This window comes from Meriones unguiculatus, chromosome 19 (assembly GCF_030254825.1).
Source record: "Meriones unguiculatus strain TT.TT164.6M chromosome 19, Bangor_MerUng_6.1, whole genome shotgun sequence".
NCBI classification, from domain to species: Eukaryota; Metazoa; Chordata; class Mammalia; order Rodentia; family Muridae; genus Meriones; species Meriones unguiculatus.
This window is the reverse complement of record NC_083366.1, coordinates 4221043-4239515: the sequence shown is the minus strand read 5'-3', so window position 1 is coordinate 4239515 and position 18473 is coordinate 4221043. Positions and strand designations below refer to the sequence as shown.

Sequence of the window (18473 nt, the reverse complement as noted above, 5' to 3'; positions counted from 1 at the left end):
CAAACTGCACGTTTAGCCAGATGCTGCAGTGCACACCTGCAATGGCCGAGCTCCCATGGACTTGCAGCAGGTGCTACAGCAGAGACTGAGCCTGTCTCAATCAGGGGGAAGCTGAAGTGACCTCAGTGTTGTCCTCTGACCTCCACACATGACACAGCCCATGCTCACTGATGAAAACACATGTGCACACACATACACACAAACACCAGTTTTTTTAAAGTGAGCATACCACCTTCTAGCTAACCGAGCTACTGCACCCATCATGTGGCCTGGCTCACAGGCTGTAGGACATCCATGTGGGCTACAGAAAGTCACCACCTCGGAACTGTTCATGAATCTGTCTGATATGGTACCTTCTGATTCAAATACCAGTTCACACCTGAAGGAAGGGTGGAAACACAGTTGTATTTTTTTTAAGTGACAGAGTCACATTTCATCACTGTCAATAATTATTTTCTTTTTTTAAAAAGTAAAAGACTACTTTAAAAACAAAACCAGAAAAAACGAGGGCACGTATGACATGAAAGAAGAAAAGAGACTGAAGGAGGTTGCCAGAGGTTGGGGAAAAGAGGTGGGAAGACTGAGGGAGGAGAGTGTACTAAAACTCACTTCGTTCAAAAATGTTTTAATCTAATGTTTTGTATGCTAATGACAAAACTGCAATAAAATAAGTAAAAGGGAACATATATCCAAGTAACAGAGTCATGGCTGAAGACAGGGAATACTGACCACTCCACTGTACTTTTGACACGTTTACATATGTGGATTCATTTCACACAAGCACATATCACCCATATTTTTGCCACTAACAATACGGACATCTATACAGTCTGCCCTCGATAACTGCAGCCAGCACCCACAGGGTTAAGTGACTAAAGATCAAAAGTATTTTATAAAAGTTGTGCTTGTGCTGAATATGTATAGACATTTTTTGCCATTACTTCTTAAACAATGCTATCTACATAGCTTTTACATTCATCAGGTAGTGTAACTAGGGATGGTTTAAAGCAGATGGAGGATTGCCGAAGTTGCGTAGAAATATGCTATTTTATATAAAATACATGGACTTGAGTACTCATGAAGTTTAGTATTATGGAAAGTTGTGAAACAAATTCTAGATATGGAGAGATGATGTATAAATTTATGTATTCATTTTATGCATACATATTACAATATATAGGAATACACATACATTACACATGCATATTATATACCCATGTACATATTTATTATAACATACAAACATGTACTGGTAAATGTGAGTATAATAAAATATCTTGGTTCTCGGCGGATCCACATTCCAGTCAGTGTTTTCCTACCTCACACAGAGACACAAATCAACTCAGGATAGAATTACATTAGCTGGAGAAATGGCTCAGTGGTTAAAAGCACTGCCTGTTCTTCCAGAGGACCTGAGTTCAATTCCCAACACCCACATGGCAGTTTACAACTGACTGTAATCCAGCTCCAAGTGACTTACACAGACATATATGCAGGCAAAACACCAATGCACATAAAACAAATAAATCATTTTTAAAAAGAGAACTACATTAGTAAGCTCTAGTGTTCTTCAAAAGACACCACCTCCATCACACGCTGATGATCCCCTTCGACAGAGCCTGTGGTCTTGACACCCCTAAGGTCAATGAACTTGGTTTGTAGATCACTACCAGCCCACTTGTGGACCCTGAAAAGGCTCTTCTTGACCACCTTTCCCACTTGTAACACTCCAGAAGCAAGCAGGTAGTTTGTGTTAAACGTTAAGGAAACTTTTTGTTCCAGAGTTGAAAGGAAGATGAAGCCAGAATTGCCTGAAGACTATGACTAAAGCCATGGAGGGAACCTGAAGTTTCCAAGGCTTGCAGCTCTCTCTACCCATTCCCCTGCCTCACCCCCATTTACCATCTACCAAAACAACACAGGAGTTGAAGGGAGGCTGAAAAGTTAGAAAAGTTGCTGTTGAGTAGGTGAAGTGACCTTTTGTTCCACAGTGGTCCAGTGTGAACACATCTTCAGGGTACTTATGAAAGTAGACAGAGGTTACAGAAGGAAAAAAAGACACCAAGGACCAAAGCAGGATCCCAGCATAGCACAGCAGTTCAAACCTGTTCTAGATCTGTGGTATCCATCCCTCTGGCTGTTCTAGGAGTTGGTTAAATATGGATTCCTACAAGGCCTCGTGGTATATGCTTACAGTCCCATAATCCCTGTGCTCAGAAAGGTGAGGCAAGAATCCAAGTCAGCCTGAATCTTCAGCAACATTGCCTCTTCAGCAGGAAGGACTAAGAATGTGCATTGAAATAACCTCTAGATACTCCTATAAACAATTATTTTATCTGCTCTTCAAAACCAGACTAAGGTATGGAAGTGGACAATGATGTTCAGAGAAATCTGACTATTTTACATTATTTTGTAGACCATTTATCCATCCTTCAGCAATTTCAAGGTCATTAAAAAAATCTTGGTTCATCCCTTCTAGGCCTTTTGTAGTATCTGTTCTTTCTAATCAGTTTAAAATTCAGAGCCCATGATGGTGGTGACACAGCCTTTAGTCCTGGCACTACCGGGGCAGAAGCAGGTGGATCTCTGAATAGGCCAGCTTTGCTTATACAGTCAGTGAATTGCAGGTCAGCTGGGGCTACACAGTAAGACCCTGTCTCAAAACAAAACAAACAACAACAAAAATCATAGTTCATTAGAAGTTCCATAGTCTTTCTTGCATTTGCTTCTGGATTTGTTTCTGCTCTGAGTAGAATAGAAATCAATAGTCCCCACAAGTCACGACAAATAAAAAGCTGCCAAGCCTCCTCCTGCGCTTTCTGGAGAGTGACAGTGCTGCTCTGCTCAGAATGACCAGGGTCATGAAATGCCAGAGTGGGAGCAGTATGAAACCCACTGTGGCCACATTCTTCTAATTTTTTTCTGATTGCTACTCAGAACTGTAGATAGACACTCACAATACATTCACAATATCACACAGCTGTTCTCTCAAGTTCCAAAACATTCTCATCACTTCCACAGGAAATGCACTAGTGTAGATCTTCCTTCTGCTCCCCAACCCATGGCAAACTTGCCTGCTTTCTCTCTCCCAGAAGTCATTGATTCTGGACATTACTGATAAATTGAATCGTGTAATAGAGAGCATTTTGTGTCTTCCTGCCAGTTTTACTCTGTATATACTCCTAAAGAATTGGAAACAGATGTCCAAACAGAAAGTAGCCCATGAGCATTCACAGCAGGGCATTCTCAGGAGCACCCCAAGAAGGAAAAGCACATGGACCTGTCAGCTGAATGAATGAAAAAAAAAATGAAGTATGTTGTGTTCATACAGTGAATGATTACTCTGCCAGTAAAGAGAAGGAAGCACTGGTTTGTAGCATGTTCTAGCATGGACACACACCAGGGAAAAGTACAAATGAAAGTGATCTCAGGCCACTGTGTTGTGCGGTCTACACATAGGAACTTCCTCACGTACTGCAGTGTTCAGCCATAGCCCAAATATCCCATCCGATGCATTTCTCAGACCAGCAGCCCCCAGGAGAGGTGAGAGGCAGCGCTGGTCCCCATCACTGTCACAGCCTATCCCCTACTGCACAGCTGTCTCTGAAACTGCTCATACTGAGGCACAGTCAAAGCTAGGTGAACAGCGTGTGAATAAAACACAGCTTTCCCTAGGTCGTGCTGCTAACCCTGGCCTAGGGCAGCGGAGAGAAGGGGAGAATCATCTCAAACCACTGCAGTTCTGCAGCAGATCTTTCCCCATAACCAACATGTCCTCTCTCCACTTTGGAATACGCTACCCAAGCCAACAAGGCACCATACATTTTTTGGTTTGTGTTTATTTGGACACTATATGCACCTAATTTGGTTTTATTAAAACAGATAAACAAAAGCCCCATGTTATCCTTCCTCCAAAGCATCTGACTGGGATGATTAGTCTGGAACCAATAGGAATTTGGCTGTTATTCCAAAAGTCTGTCTTAACACACTGATAGGCTGACACAGACATGGATATTTACAAAGAACTCGACTCTTCACTTTCTTTCTGATTCTGGAGCCACCTAAGTTCTGCCCAGGTGGCAGGGCAGGGACTCTGGAGGCTGAGGGGGCTGTGGCTTACCACTTCCATCAGGCCCTTCACTGTGGGCGATCTCAGCATCAGGGCGTCGAACAGGTCATCACTCTCCTTCCGCACGTACAAAAGCACTGCAAGAGAAGGGGACAGCCAGCGTGACTCCTGTCACATGGGAGTCTCAAGCTGACACCACCTGCTCTGCCAACAGGCCAATGACTATTGGGATGTACCAGCTCTGACACCTAGATCCACACTTTAGTTTCTCAAGAAAGGCACACAGTCTCCTCATGACTACTGTTCCCTGTGCTCATTCAGTGAATACCACTACAGGCTCCTGGGTGCCATAGGCTGTATATACCAAGAGCTGAGGTTGAGGCAGAGAGCTAATAGACCCCATTCTCTGCCTTTAGGGAGCTTATGGTCCATTAGGAGAGACAGGCAGGTACCAGATGACCTAGACACCATTGTGAGAGTCAGAAAGAAAGAGCCAAAAAGAGGATGCTTTCCAGACAGCTCCTACCATGGTGAGGTGAGGGAGAAGGCTAAGATACTCAAGTATCTCTGAGTTGTGAAGAGCATAGAAGCACCAAATCTAGAAAGGAATGACACCAGGAGAAGAGAAGGTCAGGCAGACATTCTCCTGCACAGGCTTGGAAGGGTACCAGGGTAGCACCTAGGACAGTCCAGGAAGAACTTAGGATGCAGAGAATCACAGATTTGGGTGCAAGTCCAGCTCAGCCCCTGCTGTGACCCTAATGACTTAATCTTTCCCTGTCTGGATAATCTGTGAAATAGGACACTAGCATCCAGCACATAGGTGCCTGCTGCCAGTTCTGGGAAATAAGGTCCATGTGGTAGGCTTCATCTAGGCCCAGCACACAGAGAGGCTCAGTCTTCAACCTACAGAAGCAACCAGGAAGTAGGTGTGGCCCCTGTGCCCTCCAGCGAGGGCATAGCTTTTCCTTTCACTTCTCTGTAAGAGCTCTGAACTGGGGAGTGTGCAGGCTAAGATGGGCAGGCACTGCCGATCTCAGCAATGTAAATGGACCTCGGGAGGCTAAGATGCACCTGTGGGGTCCCACAAACATGGTCACCCTTGCTTCTGCTTCCCCTGACCACTGAGTCCTCCTCCTGTGCCCACCACTCCAGCAATCATGCTGAAAGGGCAGCTCCCAGAAAACAAAAACAAACAAAACAAACAAACAAACAAACAAACAAAAACCTGGCCACTGTCATTCAGGTGCAGTCCGGCATTCCAGAGGGCTACTCTTTTTATCCTCTGGCAGCAGCATAACTTTCCACCCAAGGGAAGAAAAAGCTGAAACCCCTCATCTGTCCACACTAGGGAAAACTGCCCCAGGCAAAAACAATAACAGCAAAACACTGGTGAGCCTACATCTCAACTATCATCTTAAATCCACCTAGCTACCATCACCATCAGCAGAAAAACAAAGGCAGGACTGGGAAATGAAATCAGCCAAATCCAAACTCCATGTCTCCCCTCTCCCTCCATCCCAAAGGCTTTCTTAAAGCTGTGCATATACAGGCCACATTGACAGGGGTTCTGCCCAAACTCCCTTCTGTGGCCTGTGAATGTTCAGGTAGATTGCGGTGACTGTGGTAACGGGAGGAGAGGCAGAGGAAGGAGAGAGGCAGACTTGGGCACTGGTGCCTTCTTTATCAAACATCAAAACAGAAGTGCCGAGTAAATATGCAGACTGACTGCATTTCCTACAAGTTTACAACTTTAGTCCCTTGAAGCAATCCTGCATCACTTCCATGTCAGTTAAGCTGCCCAGAACCCAAAGGCTATCAGAAAAGGAGGCAATGTGAACAGTGTGAAAAAAATACTTAGAATGCAGACCCTGGCTACATCCAGATAAGTAAGAGTAAACTCAAGAGGAAGACATACTGGCAGCTATTACTTGATGGAAATTCTGTAACTTCTTGAAGCTCTCAACAACAGAAAGAGAGGGAAAGAGCAACTTCCATCAGGATGACCCTAGAGAGATTACATTCTATTAAAATTAGCACTACTAATAAATAGCCTCAGCTTGAACCATTGCTTTTCCTGTTGCTCAGGGGTGGCTGGTAAGAGCTCAGGTGCTTCATTTTGTTCTGTTTTGTTGAGCAGGTGGGGCAGTCTCAGCCTTCCCCTGTCAGGCTTGCTGACAGCTAGTCTAGAGGCCATACTGGGCTCCAGACCGTTAGAGGGCTTGCCCACAGAGCCAGTTTTCATTAGATTTATTCTGGGGTGTACCAATGGCAACAATCCTGCCAACCACAACAGGAACCAGCACTGAACATCCCAGACATCACACAGCCAAAGGCAGGCAGCCTCTTGTGGAGCCCCAAAATGACTCTGACCCAGTTACCCTGACAAGTGGCTGCAAAGGAAAAACAACCTGTAAGGATGGCTTTGCTGTTAACTGTCACCATTCTTCTTGAGCGACTTCTGACAAGTAGGAGCTGCCACTAACCCTCAATACCCGAGCCAAGCACCTGCTCAGAGCAAGGGGCCCAGTGATGTCTCCATTCTTCTCCAAAGAGAAGCTCTTGGAGGTAGCGTGGAGGTGGTTCTTACCACTGGTAGGTTACAGCGCCCTCTGTGTCTGAATTCAAAGTTTCAGAAGCCATACCTTAACTTTTACTTATAGGCCAATACAATTTGTAGTGGCAATTTTGGTGGCAGTTTCACAAGCTTTGAAAAATAGTTATTGGACCAGCTACCAGGCTGTAAATATAATTCCACACACCAGTGTGACTCCTGGTTTCCCTATGACTCTGCCCTATTCCTAAGTAAAGTCAGGGAGGAAAAGACACCAAGGAATGGAGGTGAAAACAAGTGATGGTGAACTGGGAGCCACCATCTCATATGGGCGTGCCCAACCTGTTGTTGTTAATTGTTTTATCTATTGAATATCTCTGAATCACTGGTTCATGAGACGCACTCACAGAGCCAATGTCCTCTGAACTATGTATTTCCCTGCTGGAGGAGTTGGGAGCCACATAACTGTTCCTCCAAGGCCTGTAATGGAAAAGCCTGTAACCTCCCACATGAGGGAAACCCCACCAGGATTGGGAATGGTTCAGTCTCAGGGAGTGAGTTCTTGACAAGACACTCCCTAACCTTCACACCAGTGGCACACAGGAAGGAGAGATACCTCGCTTTACGTTTTCTTCTTTAATCTGCTTAGACGGTGTCGGACCAAACTCCTCTTCCATGGGCCTGAACATCCGTTTAACAAGGACGCTGCTGCTGGAGAAGACAGGCAGAAATGGTTAAATACATCAGAGAGTGTCACACCACAGGGTACTGACCTGTCCTCCCCTGCAGGCTCTACACCACCATCCCCACTGAGGGAGAAAGATGGAGCCACAAAAGGGAGGTTGCTGAGCCTGCCTCTCCTTTTCTGTTCAGAAGGTCAGGACCACAGAAAAGCTGATGGCACCCAAGTTGCAGCAGCCTCTCACATCCACGGTGAGCTCCCGACAGGAGACAACACAGGCCACTTCAACAGACCTCTCTTGAAGACTGTCCTGGCTTCCTACAGTTCTCCCTTTCCTGGTTGCCACAGTGAAGGTTCAACCCACTCCACTGAGACCAGAACATTCTCTCTGGAGTCAGTTCTGCATTTGCTTTCAAAGTTCTTATGCTTTCCAGACAGACTAAGGGAATTAGAAGAGAAATCAGAAAAGTGGAGATTTACAATTCTTTAGTCTCAGGCGTAGATGCAGACTTGTAGAAAATGATCATTTCTCTGAAGACTAGCCCATGAGGCAGTGTCTAGCAATCACTTAGCAGAATGGTTAGGACAGGACTTCAGCAGTCAGACCACCTCGATGGATTTAAAATCCCTGCTTTGTAGTTTATTACTGTACAAATTTGGCATGTTGCTCAACTTCCCTGCTCCTCAGTCTCCCAAAAGGAGGCTGTTGACTTAGAAATGATAATATTTGAGGAACTAGAAGTATTAATTACACCAAATTGATCAGTATACACTATTTACACTGTCAAGTGATCGTACCACACCAGATAAATAAGTACAAATATTATGTGCAAATAAAAATTAATTACTTTAATACAATTTAAAAGGAGGCTGGGGAGGTGGTTCAGCAATAAAGGCTGTACACTGCTCTTGCAGAGGACCAGAGTTAGGTTCCTAGCACCATGGCAGGGGGCTAAGCTTTCTGTCCTCCAGCTCCGAGGGATCCAATGCATCTGACCTCCACTAACACCTGCACATGCATGTACATACCCACATACAATGCACACATGGTTTAAAAAATAATAAAAATGCTAAATTTACAGGAGGCTCTCTACAGGAGGCTCCCAGGAGAATTCCATGAGTGTCAGGGACTGAGGGGAAGCACCACCAAAGTACTAGATGAAGACAATGAAGATGCTGATGATCACAGGCTGAGGGCAAGAACAGAGAAGACTAGATTTTCCACCTAGAGCAAACAGCTCGCTACCTCCTGGTCTCACATAGGAGATGGACACAGTAATTAACCCCAGTCCTGCGGGTAACACAAAACTGTGACTCCTGCCTGAGTGAGCTTCCTGCCACCAGAGAGCCATTCAACACTTCCCAAGTCGGTTTGGTAGGGACCCAGCTTATAAAAGCACATGCACACTACCTGGGACAGTCTGAAAACATTCCTATCCATGTTGGAAGCTTATATCACTAAAACCAACGGTACTTAATTTACCTCCAAAGGGAGCATCAGCCAACTGAGTTTCTTAACACACATCTCCGCCTTGCTCACTTACGTCCCGAGCATTCTGAGGCAGCTGAATAAGAACAATCTTAGCCCTTGTGTCCACAATGACAGAAGGCTCAAATGTGTTATCAGCCTTCCACACTGTGATTCAGCTAATAGGAAAAAAGGCTATTCGCATGTGCCACCATGTGCCACCAAGGGAACCATCTCATGAAAGAGCTACCCAAGAAATCTGAGATGCTTTTGAGGATAGCCTATCAAGAGCCATCTTATTTTATTTCCTCTATGTCAAACAGTAGAAACAGCTAAGGAAGAAACTACGACTCAGGTCTCACCTGAAGGCAGTAAAGAACTTTTAGGACACTGCTGCCTCTGCCTTGCCCTTGCTGCTTTGTCATAAAAGCAGGCATGATACTGTCTCCTCTTGGAACTGACCAAGAACTTAGAACTGTAATAGTAGTGACCATGAACTAGTGACCATGAACTTAGAACTAGAAGATTAAAAAAAAATCCATACACATAGCAGGCAGGCACCATTAGGTTAATAACTGGTAAATTGCCTGAAATGTTATCAGATACCTTCTCATGCTGTGTGAGTCAAGCTGCTTCACAAAGTAAGATTCATTTATATTTTTCCAGTTCAGTTGACTTTTGAGAACAACTTAATCCAAGCCACAGCAGGCTTTGTCATTAAAATAGTATCTCAGATAAACCACATTTCTCATGGGAGGCCAAACACTTTCAAATCTATAAACCCAGTAGGAGTCAGTAAGTTTTATATGTTATGAATCCAGTAGTTTCATTTAGTTTTCAAAGCAAAACCAACCAAGGCAGCTATGACTTGCCCGCATTCTAATGAGAAGAATGCAGGCTGAAGGCCTTCTTGTGCTCAGCTCAGTGACACTATATAATCATTTTGAAAGGATCAGAGAGCAACAGAGCAGAGCTTTCCCTGACATCATCTCCATCACGAGGCCATCAGTTAGAAAAACCCAGGGCCAGCAGCACACTCAGCCATAGGCTTGTGGGGTTAATCACAAGGAAAACAAGACCCTTGGAAGCAACAAACAATATTAAGATTCATCCAAAAAATCCTGAGAAATGTTAGGTCTGATGCAAGAGCAAGGATGGAGAGGGCTACAAAGCTACCAGGACTTATGGTGAAACTTCTGGAGAGCACAAGGCACAGACACGCTCTGCGGGGTATTCTCCAGCCTCTTTAAATACCGCAAACAGTGAAGCTAACTCAAAATCACAAGCTTGGCCTGATCCATCGTCCTGATGGCTGCTGTGACAATGCCACTGAAGTCAGTACCTCCTCAGGGCTAGATGAGCACACACGGTGTCCTCAGAGCTCTGAGATCTGTCTGCCCTGCCAGGAGAGCTCATGAGATGAAACAAGGTTAGGCCTTGGTAAAGACCAGAAAGCTTCCACAATAGGATATGCCCAGCCCCCACCCCTGTGCCTTCCCCTCAGCCATGCATGGGTCTAGAATTGAGGAAACGGGGCAATGGAGGCACATTGGTGAGTGCTGGGAATTATGGGTAGGCACTGGCTCAACCTGTGCTTCTATCATGTACCAGCTAGACAACTTTGAAGAAGTTTCCAAATTTCTCAAGGCCTTTTTCCTCACTGTTAATGGCAGATAATAGGAAATCTGGGAGATAATAGGAAATCTTCCAGATTTCCTATTATGAAAAGAATACACATAAAAGCATTCAGAACCTAGCCAAGGTATCCAGGGAGTGCTATTACTTTAACATATAGCAATAGCCAAGGACCCAGCATGCATTAACACAGAGGCACTAACCTGCCCACATTGCTCAATCAGAGATGTATGGAAGTACAGGACATGGCTGTCCTTGGAATGGATGACTACGCAACAACACAGGCAAGTCTTATGGAGAGACCAGTGGAGTTACAGGTAGGTCACTGGCCACTTAGCTTGCAAAAGACAGGCTGATGGGTCTGCACAATCACTTCACACTCTCCTAAAGTTCCCCTTTATAACACTCCCTGTGAACTTTATCTCAGGAATACCACTAAGCAAAATGCCAAATGCTGGGGATGTAAGAGAGAGAGCCTTCTACAGCACCCTCAGTATAGACCTGAGGACATGGAGGTTAGGGACAGGAAGGCTGGATGAGGCTTCATGTGGATAAACAACAGTCCAGAGGATGGACTTGGCTTCCTGAGCTCAAGCCAACATTCTTTTCATGACGCCATGCTGTCTCTTTATAAAATATGTGATTTAAAGATTAGAATTCATAGGTCTAATCACTTGTTTGTTCCAACCAACTGAAATTTGATTATTTCTGTCCCAAGATAAAAAGAACAAACTACCCATTTCTGTTTTTGAAATGGGAGTTTTTATTTTCTAGACAGACTGGGCTAGCCAAAACGTTTGATCCTCCTGCCTCAGATCCCTGATTTCTGGGACTAGAGGCATGAGCCACTATGCTTGTCTTTCTAATCAATACTTAAAGGATTTTAGAGATTTGGTCCTGGACAAGTTCCAGTCCTAAGCAGCCTGGGGGTTATTTAATTTAATTCCTTTGAGAGTGTCTTCCTCTGAGATGGAAGGTGGCAAACTTTGTCTGAAAAGGGCCCAGCAGCAAAGGTTTTTCAGATTCTTACTGTAACACTCAATTCTGCTGCTGAAACCATAGAGAACACATGAAGGAACTAATACAGCTGTGTTCCAGAAAAACATTCCTTGCAGAGGCTCGGGTGTACTTCATATCACTGATCATGTAATGCCAGTCTTCACTGGAGGTTTTTAAACTATTGAAACCATCTTAGTCTGTAGACCATTCAAAATGGGTGATTGAGGCTGTGTGGCGTACACACCTTTAATCCCAGCACTCAGGAGGAAGATCTCTGTGAGCTCAAGGCCAGCCTGGCCTACATGGTGTGTTCCAGGAAGCTAGGGCTACAGACTGAGACCCTGCCCACCCCCACCACCACCAAAAGAAGATCTGGCCCTTGGTCTGTCACTTGAAAACTTCTGCTTCAGGAATAAAGCCAGCAATATCAGCTATACTTCCTTCACCAATTATGAAGTGTCTTACATAGGAATGGGAAAGTTTGACTATGGTTTGTAGGAAATTTATCTTGGGATGTTAGGTATACACAACTAATGCAAACAATAAGCATAAAATACGTATTAAGGAATGAATGTGGTTTTAGCCTGCTTTAAGAGAAAAATATAGCATTCGGCTTATAAGAGAGTCCCCAACATAATCTGCAATTCAGAAGGTTCTAAACACATGTATTCAGAAAACAAAAGCAAATAAAAAGAAAACAAAACCAACTTAGTGGTCAGGCTGGAGAACTATGAGGTTAAAAGCACTGGCTGCTCTTCCAGAGGACCTGGGTTTAATTCCCAGCATTCATAGCACAGTTCATAATCATCTGTAACTCCAGTTCCAGGGATTCAATGCCATTTTCTGGCCTTCATGGGCAATAGGCATGCAACTGGTACACAAACCTACACAGAGGCAAAATGCTCCTTTTTTTGCTGTTGTTGTATAAATTTAGTAGTCTCCCATGAGAGAAATTAAGATATTAAAAGATAAAATTATATTTTACTAAGAACAGTTTCAGGGAAGAATAGAAGTTTGAATGTTGAGGGTGGAAAAGGCTTATCCAGAGAACAGAGCAGGAGTGAATGGACAGAAGTTGAACACTGTTATCAGAGAGAACGTGCTATGATAATCTCAACTGTTAACCAATATGAAATGAGAGACCCTAAGAAGATTTGTAAAACACACTCTTGGGTATGTTTGTCAGGATGTTTCCAAAAAGAATTAATTAACCAGAGAAGATCATACTAAACATAGGCAGTGTCATTCAAGAGACTGGAAGCCTAAATGACATTCTCTAACTGGCAGAGGCCACAGAGGAACAGCTCTGGCATCTGCCCCTGCCTCTGCCCTATGTTGTTCCAAAAGAATAAGCCAAAGTACAGTTTTCCTCCTTTAAACTCTAAAAGCTGAAACCACCCAGCTCTTAGAAATAATATAATGAGCTTCCTCATATTCAGAGAGCATTCGTCACTGGCAATATTCAAATAGAAGGCATCTTAACACCTACCCCGTGAGAATGTGCTACCAACATTACTGTGTCCTAGAAGAGTCATCTCGTGACCTTAAAACAGCCCTTTCATACCTGCAAGCTTCTGAGTATATAAAATGAGTTAAGGAAAGAAACTACACTGAAGAGTTAGCTGCCCCTAAACATTTATAGGTGGGCATATATTCTCTGCAAAGATGGGGCCAGAGAGACACATCTGGAAGATACAGAAGACAACTTCCTACCCCAAACCCACAGGGCAGTGAACAGGTTCTCAACCTACTCAGGCCCCATTCAACACCTTGAGTAAGGCTTCAGGAGCTGTTTGTGTCTCGGGCAGTTTTGAAAGGAGGAAAGGCTTTTACATTCTCAACCAGATCTTGTGCTGAGATGAAACGATGGGAAGCAAGAGCTATCAGAAAGATTTCAACAAACAATGCACTAGAAGGGATGGGCCACATTTGCAAAATTACCATTTAGTCAAAGGCAGATCACAGGGAGAAAGGGAAGGCACAGAAGATGGGCTTGCAGGAAAAGATGACCACCTGTTGCCCCTCTCTCCGTTCTAGGTCACAACACACAGGAAGGTCCCATCTCCTGCCCAGGGCGGCCCAGGCTGGGAAGGTGCATTGCCACCCCACAAACAAACATTATGTGCTTAGAATGAAGGACTGCTCTTACCCTTCTCGTTTGTCATCTGTGTTGTAATACACCTGTGGGGAAAACAAGAGGCTCATTCAGAAATCTGAATGAGTTGTCTGACTGTACAAACTATCTGTGAAGAGGAAAAAAGATACATTTGATTAGCAATGGTGTGTGTGTTAGATTTTATAAAGTAAATTCAGAAATGTGACTATTTCTAGCTTAAGCTGGTCTGATCTGATCAGGTTACTCTGGCTCTCTGCCAAATGTTGCTCCTGACAATAAGAAAATCTGTTGGTAAGATCTAAACACATTCTTTAGAAAGGCTGTGCTGGCTCCTGCGTGTTTGTTCGTCAAAGGGGGCTTACCCTGGTTTCCCATCACCACAGAAATGTAAGGGTAAACTGTCAGCAAAGAAACTGGTGGACAAATATTTAACTGGGATGCCTATTTCACATATCAAATCGGGCCAGCATCCCTCAGGACCTGTGGCTCCTCTCAACATACCTCACCCCAACCCCTCCCCTACACTCCTCTCTTGGCTGGACTTCCTGTTCCAACAGCATGTAATTCAGCCATTTTGGCTTTCTTTGCCTCTTGAACCTGGTGGCAGCTCTTGGCTTCTCTCTTACTTCTCTCTCCTTGCCTGTTTAGTCAGCTGGCCATGTTCAGCCTGGACTCCTCCCTCTGCCTGCTTTGTCCTTTACATATACAATAAAAATCTCCACACTTTAAGGGGAGCCACATCTTCCTCTTTTTATTTCAGTTTTTCATTCATTAACTCTCTTCATGCTCTAAAGGTCATGTGGCAAAAGGAAGATCTCCAAGGACAAGTGTCATTAGGAACGAGCAGTGGCAAGCACAATCAGAATTAGAGAAACTGAAGTATCCTGCAGACAGTGCCAGACAGTGGTGCCACATGCAGGCAACCATCTCTCTTTCTCACACACAGCCTTGCTGGCTGTCTTTTCTGGACAAGATACAATATTCATATTCTTTCCTCTTATATATTGGTTCCTATGTAATAAGACAAGATAGAAATGTTAAAATGAATTTTAGTAAAAATGTACTCCATGCAAAAAGTATGAATATATTTATTATCATATTATATCATGAACCGAGAAACAAATAAACACACACACGCATGCATATGCACACATGCAACCCCCCCCCCACACCATGATCCTCTGCTTGTACAGCTGCCTTGTCACTATATAGAACATTCTCCAGAAAAAGGAGAAGCTGCAAGATTGAGAAATCAGGCTGATGTCAAGTCCCAGCACTTAGAATGCGAGGGGACTTGAATTTGTCATAATGCTCCTATTTCTCAAAACAATCCTTTCAGCTACGGATTCTGGATTCAAAAGAAAACAAAACGAGGCAAAATTAAAGTCCCAATTAGTATGGCCAAAACAAACTCGGGCTGATGCTAAGAAACATCTTTTCTTTCTTCTCCAGTTTTCATTTCTCCCTTGGGAGAAGTAACCTTAAAGAGTAAAGGAAATAACATCAGCATCACCTGAGAATTCTGTAAACCTTCCCTTATAGAGGACCAGTCTTCAGTTAGCACAGGAAAAACCCTGAGCAAGCTCCAGTTCAGCTCCGTCAGCACTGGAGTGCTAGACCCAGCACACCAGTACCCTACTTTTAGTTTTTATTGAACAAAATCATAATTAATTCTCCTGTGGATGCATAGTTTTCATCATTAAATTTCAGTGTCTGCATAATCTTCCACAAAACTAAGCTGTCATAATGATTTAATTATTGAATATTTATTTGATTTCCAATCCTTCATTTCATTTGTAGATATAACCATAGGACTTGGCTATTGTGTTTTTGAAGGAAGATCTAACACTCTTTTTCCCTCAGATGACTAATGATTTATCCACTCAATGAGAACTACTAATTTGCTAAGGAAAAAAATGTTGACAAGATCTTAATTTCTCTCCTCTGGGCAAATGTATGTATGAAATGTATGAAACAGTTTTACCTCTCACCACTAGGTGGCGGTATGTGCACTGACCGAGTCTGCTTCACAGACACCACAACTTGAACAGGCAGATGAGGAGCTTTCTCCTGTCCTGTTGTCAACAATGTTCTAATAACAGCTCACACCTTTCTTTGCCTTAGCATGCCAGTATTTCCTCCCAAGACAATGTTTTCTGTAAAAACCTACTTTTTGTGTTGCCATTCCCCTGCTGCTTGAGTTTATTTTTGTGGCCTGTTCTGCGTACACACCAGCACACCCTGAGGAGGGCAGTAGGAGGCTGTGAGCAAAAGTAGTACCTGTCCAGTCCTCTGCAGGTTGGCAAAGTGAACATCTGGTATGAAGAGCACGGACTGCGAGTGCAGGTCAGGCATGGTTTTGAAGTACGTGATGTCACTTTTCTTCTGTAAAGGTATGGCGGCCAGCTTCCCGTCAGAGGCTGCACGAAACCACAACAACCACAGAACAGGGCTATGCACACATGAACACTGTCAGCCAAGTCCATGATCCTCCCCCAAAGCTTTCCCAGCAGCCTAGATTATGCTTCAAATGCCCTTCCCCAGGCCCAAATAAACAAAAAGAGCATGGGATTCTGGGAAGTACAATGAGGGTAGAAGGCTCCTCCACTTCCAGCTGTCCTGTGTGTACCGCGGAGGACTTCTGTTTGCTTTCCATATCAACGCTGCCCCTGTCTGCACTGTAGGGGCAAAGCAGGCCACACCTGGAGCCTTCGTACCTTCCCCTGTAGCCAGCTTCTTCTGTCTCTTCAAAGGACCCTGCTGGCTACAATCAGCATTGGGGAGGGGTTGACTTACAGTTGTTGCACTGGGTTTGGGAGGCCTGGCCCTTCCCTTTCTTCCTATTCTGCTTTCTCTCTTCATCTCGGATTTTTCTTTCTGCTCCCTGATGGGGAAAACAGAGACCAAGCAAGGTATGTTTTCAGAGAATAAAAGAATATTCTCATTTTCTTTCTCTCTCTCACACACAGCATGAAGATGGGAAGAGGAAGCCAGGAAGCCTCCCGCCTCAGCGAAATGAGAACACTCACAGATCTTCATGCTGCATTCTGACCTGTAAGGCCAGCTCATCGGATTGCTGCCTCTTCCTGTCTCATGCCTACTCCATGAACTTGGCTTTTGAATCCATGGGGAGAGTCCTAAGACTCTTCTTCATGTGAGTTTCTTGACATTCCCCAGTCCTTAACACTGCAATATACAGAAACCTATGTTATCACTCACTGCTTGAAAAAAATGCCAATCCATCATGCTTCATTAGGGCATTTAAAACAGGAACTATTAGGAATGTGACCTTTCTTATTGGCAAAGCGTACACGAGAGTGATCCATTCTGGGTTTTCAATGTTTAAAATCATAGCCATACAAGTAAACGGTTTTTCCAACCACCTTTTCCTAGCCTAAGGCCCCGCCATGTGACTTCAAAAACAAAGCTTTGGGGCAGGTAGGGAACGTACACATTCCCCTTCTCTTCCTTTCTCACTGAAAGGAAAAATAACTGAATGAAAATAGGTTTGTTTTTTTTTTTTTAATTGGCAAACAACTGGTATAATGAGCCCATTTTATCCCTTAAAGCTTCTTTTCCTCTAGGACATAGGCTCACAACCACAGTGCAATACTCTCCTCCCTACAAGTTTGGGGTTTTGTGTGTGTGTTTGTTTAGTTTTGGGTTTTTTGAATGATCAGTAGTCACTCTCACATTCAGTGTATAAAGTTAGCTATTGATTCAAGGAGTCTGAACTGAGACAGATCTATGTCTGGACCCAGCTCCTCTGCTGCGTGAGTCCAGCCAAGTGTCTTTGACCCATGTGTATGTACTCACTGAGTGTTGCGTCAAATGGCCTCTGGGCTCTGGAGGCTACCTAACTGTCCCTCGGTTCTATAAGGGCTATACAGCTGTGCCTACAGTGCAATTCCAGTGGCTTTTATTATCTTCTCTTAACCATTTCCTCTCTGCTGTCACTTCTCTTGGCTCACAGGGACGCATTCCTCCCTGTGCTATTTCATTGCTATAACAGGCAATTTAAAACAGACTGGTGTAGCTTTAAGAATGAAGGGTAGCATGGAATTAGCTACGGGCCTCTTTTCATTTCTCTTCTCCATCATCTAATCTGAAGTAGTCACCAGTGCATACCTATAAGCAGCCAGTGAGATTACACCGTCTTTGTTACCTCACTTGTATGTATGTGTGTTGTGTGCAAGTGTTCTTCAGTGTGTTCTGAGGCCAGAGAAGCATTTGGAATGTCCTCCTCTATTATGCCCTGACTTATTGCCTTGAGACAGGTCTCTCATTGAACCTAAAGTTTGACATTTAAGCTACAGTGAGTGGCTGGACACCCACATGCTTCAGAAACAATCCCAATGTTACAGGCACATGCAATACGCCCAGATTTTTATACTAGTGGTAAGGATTCAAATTTAGGGCCTTGTGCTTACATAAAAAGTACTCTTATCCACTGAGCCATTTCCCTGCAGTTTATTGAGCTTTTCAGTAGTCATCCTATGGCCACACTGATGGCTACATGATGGCTACATGTCTGCACTCTCCGATTTACAGATAACTGTGTGCCCTCCATCAGCATATCACCTGTGCTTTCACATTCCATGTCTAGAGTTTATTCTCTACTAGATTTACGGAGAAGGAATATTCACCAGAATTGGGATGTTATATTGTCATTTATGTTTTATTTGAAGTTTGTGTTTTTCTATATTCTTTACATTGGAGTTAATTGGGTAGAAAAAAAGTCCTTGGTTTACTTTATTCTATTCAGATAACTATTTTCTCCTGATATAGTATTACTGTTGAAATTTTTGATGATAAAAATATCCCTATTCACTTCTAATTATTTATTTTCCTTTAATTAAATGCCCAAAGAATAGTTTTCATCTTTTCAAAGTCTGATAGCTATGCTTTCTTTTTTTAACCCCCTGTGACAGAGTCTCACTGGCTGTCTTG

The 18473-nt window shown here is 43.8% G+C and overlaps 1 protein-coding gene across 1 annotated transcript in view; it reads right to left on the bottom strand.

Moving 5' to 3' along the window:
* LOC132649324 (grainyhead-like protein 2 homolog) overlaps nucleotides 1-18473 on the bottom strand; it is a 47438-nt gene that overhangs the window by 7419 nt on the left and 21546 nt on the right. Inside the window, exons 4-8 of the mRNA XM_060372991.1 lie at nucleotides 16320-16407; nucleotides 15804-15943; nucleotides 13557-13588; nucleotides 7240-7334; nucleotides 4121-4206 (exon numbers count right to left, since the gene is read on the bottom strand). Coding sequence (XP_060228974.1) covers nucleotides 4121-4206; nucleotides 7240-7334; nucleotides 13557-13588; nucleotides 15804-15943; nucleotides 16320-16407 — 441 coding nt within the window. The remainder of the gene's footprint in view (nucleotides 1-4120; nucleotides 4207-7239; nucleotides 7335-13556; nucleotides 13589-15803; nucleotides 15944-16319; nucleotides 16408-18473) is intronic.